The sequence below is a fragment of the Lactuca virosa genome, chromosome 7, assembly GCF_052849685.1.
Source record: "Lactuca virosa cultivar CGN04683 chromosome 7, Lactuca_virosa_CGN04683_v6, whole genome shotgun sequence".
NCBI classification, from domain to species: Eukaryota; Viridiplantae; Streptophyta; class Magnoliopsida; order Asterales; family Asteraceae; genus Lactuca; species Lactuca virosa.
The window spans coordinates 255,367,280-255,370,706 of record NC_136432.1 but is presented as its reverse complement, the minus strand read 5'-3'; the positions used below and the strand labels follow the sequence as shown (position 1 = coordinate 255,370,706).

The 3,427-nt window shown below is 37.3% G+C and overlaps 1 protein-coding gene across 2 annotated transcripts; it reads left to right on the top strand.

Annotated features, from left to right (window-relative positions):
• The first annotated feature begins 433 nt into the window (after positions 1–433).
• LOC145124503 (dormancy-associated protein homolog 3-like) lies at positions 434–2,129 on the top strand. Of its 2 annotated transcripts, none has more exons than XM_079059866.1 (3): positions 434–633; positions 1,050–1,199; positions 1,732–2,129. In XM_079059866.1, the coding sequence occupies exons 1-3, from the start codon at positions 516–518 to the stop codon at positions 1,836–1,838; spliced, it is 375 nt and encodes a 124-aa protein (XP_078915992.1). In that variant the 5' UTR covers positions 434–515; the 3' UTR covers positions 1,839–2,129. The 2 variants fall into 2 exon arrangements, with proteins under 2 accessions (XP_078915992.1, XP_078915993.1); XM_079059867.1 differs by having other exon boundaries at positions 437–633; positions 1,053–1,199.
• Positions 2,130–3,427: the final 1,298 nt, after the last annotated feature.

The window sequence follows — 3,427 nt, the reverse complement described above, 5'->3', positions numbered from 1 at the left end:
ACTCAAATGAACAAATTAAGAGAAGTACCTATCCAATTACATGTATAACTTTATTGGGTGCCTATTTGTGATTACCAAGACCTTAAGGGCATTGTTGAAAATTTAACCAACGTACAAGGGTACCCACATTAACATCCCCAAAAGTGATTTCTACGTGTCAACACTGCAATGGCGGCTAGACCATCAGTCCCATTCTCGTAATTTTCACATAAATCAAGGGCAATGCCCATTCAAAATGAATAAAGTAAAGGGCCCTCGTGACCTTTTACCTCTACTAAATAGACCTGTCAAGTGGCAGTCTCATCTAATTTTTGACACTGATCTTATCTTTAATGCGTATAAAGGTATACCGTATCCAAAATCAACGGCCACGATCAAATACCAGTATAAACGACTTATTCGACGTTTAACCCAAGTTCGTCAATAAATACCGCCATAGCCACTCTCTGAAACCACTCAATCTTCATAGGAGGGGTTTACGAGTGTTTGTTAGATCATCTATTCTTCTTCTTGCTATGAGTTTACTCGACCAACTCTGGGATGACACAGTCGCCGGACCTCGGCCGGATAAGGGCCTCGGAAAGCTGCGAAAACAGTCTACTTTTAGTTTCCGGTCATCGGATTCCGGCAAGGGTACGCTGTTACCTGCCGCTTTTGAACTGTACAATTTGTTAAAAGAATATGTTAACACGTATAATTATTATAACCTTTTACTTAGAAAATTCCTTTATCTTAATAGTTAAAGTCCTCTTGATCTCAATCGCTTATTGTGATCATCAGGTTTTATTTTGGCGCGATTTTTTCTTTAATTATAATTAATCAAATACTTATATTATTTAATTGATTCCGTTTGTTATTGTATGATAAATTCTGATACTGATCAGTGGCCAAAGTTTTGAAGTATTATTATGGATAAATCGAGATCCTGAAACCTAGGGTTTACGTCAGAGATTATGAAAAAAAAACTAATTTTTTTCATAAAAAATTTTAATCCAAAAAGTGTAATCGTCTGTACTCAAACTGAACAAATTCATTTGCTCTCTCTGAAGCAGAATCGCCGCCGGTGACGAATACGGCAGTAGAGGATCCTGCGATGAGAGTAACACGAAGTATAATGATCGTAAAACCTGAAAGAACTCTGAGCGACACGCCGCCGGCATCTCCCGCCGGATCTACAACTCCGGTATCTCCTTTCCCTGGTAAGAAGTACGTTTTTATCATTTTACCCGAAATAGACCTTCCAGCTGCAGTGATCTAGAATGATCCTGGGTAATTGGAGCAAGGGTAATTTAGTAATTACAACTGCATTTGACTATTTCTAGTAGGATGTTGGAAAACACTGATGCATATTTGTCTCTTTCTTTGCAAATTGCAATTATAAATTTATCTCCCATCTACCACCATGAAAATGACATTGTTAATAATAATTGGAATTATCGCCCACTATAGCGAACATAAATATTAAATAATTCACAAACCCTACAAGACGAAAATTTATTTAGTAAGTTGATTAAATATACCAGAATTGGGCAAATAGGGAAAGAATTTATAATCTAACGAGTGTTTAGTTCTATTCGCTCAAGAGTAATTAATATGTGATGCATCAAAGAAGAATAATTTGATGAAGAATAATTTAAAATTATTGTATGAAAACTATAATAGTGTTTGTTGGATTGCATGGTTGCATTAGAAAGTTTAATATTTGAGCTAATGAAAATGATGGATGGTCAGGAGGCAGATCAGAGGCATTTAGGTTTCGTAGGAAGTCTGCATCGGACGCTTTCGAGAAGGCAAGCGGGATTGGAACCCGGAGCCCTCGTGCTCCTTACGACCTGTGAGATCTGATCCTCTACCGTCTGATCTGACCTGTCAGATCCAGCTGACAGGTCAGATCAATGGTCTCTTTAGCTACCAAGAGTGCAGTATCGGTTTTAGCTAGGAGTTATAAATGTGTTCGGGTATTTGGTCTTTTTGAGAGAGAGAATGTTCGTCTCTTTTGTGTTGTATATATAGTTGATGTAAATATGTGTGGAAAGTTGTTTTAGGTTTGTGTTACTTGGAACTTTTTTTATGTGCTTATTGTAGTGCTTTGTTTTATAAAGAAAATGCATGTTTCGTTTATTACAAAAGTCCGATGTCATATGCTAAAATTGGATTTTGGTGTTTGTTGTTTGCCTCTTTGTGTGAGTAAAAAAACCGCAACACAAACTTGCATATTCAGTAAACCAAATCTATGTCTAGTTGTCTGCCTATTTCGTTCCAAGTAGGATCCGAACCTTCGAATTATTCGGCTGATATGCATATTTTCCTGACATGTGATGAGGCATTGTGGTTGAGGTGTGGAATTTCATATTGAGGTTGAGGTGTGGAATTTCATATAGATTTAGAGTTCGAACTTTGACATACATCAAATAGTGTTAGTATATATCGAACGAATGAAATCTCACATAGGCGTTAGAACGGGTTGAATCGTTGATGGTAAGATTTATTATTTTTCTATTATTTACAACGCATCTTTCCATGTCGGTATAGTACTTGTTTGGTGCTTCATAAGATTGGGACTCGGTGGGTCCAAACATAATTAAGGTTTAGAGCATAATAAAAAAGAGGTCCCAAGATTATCAAACTAGTTTGATATTGAGGTCCCAAGATTATCAAACTAGTTTGTAATATCAAAGACGAAATTGTAAAAATGGTTTTATTTTTTTAGGGCTTTAGTTAAACCACGATTGGTGGTCCTTTTGAGCTAGTTTCCTTGCACTTTTGGTTTCTGTCAACTAAAAAGACTATTGTACCCTTAATGAATTTAATTTTCATTTTTATATTGTTTTTTTAAATTATTATTATTAAAGATAAAATTTGGCCCACATCTCTCTCTCTTATGAAACAAATGTCCAGATTTCCAGAACCTCCACATATTTGACCGCCATAAATTGTCCTTGTCTGATCGGAGAAAAAAGAACTTGAACGAAAGCAGAAAAGAAACATGAGGGCAACAAAGAAAATTGGTCCTGTGGTGGTTCATCTGTGGTGGTTACACAGTCACGAGGAGGGGTGCCGGCACAAGGCTATCCCCGGAGCCTTCATTCCCTTTCTGTTGTGATCGGCAGCAAAACGTAAAAGAGGATGGAGGTCTTCTATCCTCTGTTAATCCGAGAATAAGGAAGCATTAACAGAGGCGGCAGTTGGTGGCGAGGGAGGTGTTGGTGGTGGCGATGGCAGCCCCTTGGCTCGCCGGTGGAGTTGTTGTTCTTGATGGTGATCGGAAATGCATCCACCTCCAGTGGTGTTTTTACCATAAAAATGAAGAAGAAAATAAAGAAATAAAACTGGGAGAGAGAGAGAGAGAGAGAGAGAGGTGGGTCCCATAATTTTTATTAATAAAACTTTAAATTAAATAGCAAAAACCATAAAAAAATGTATCAGA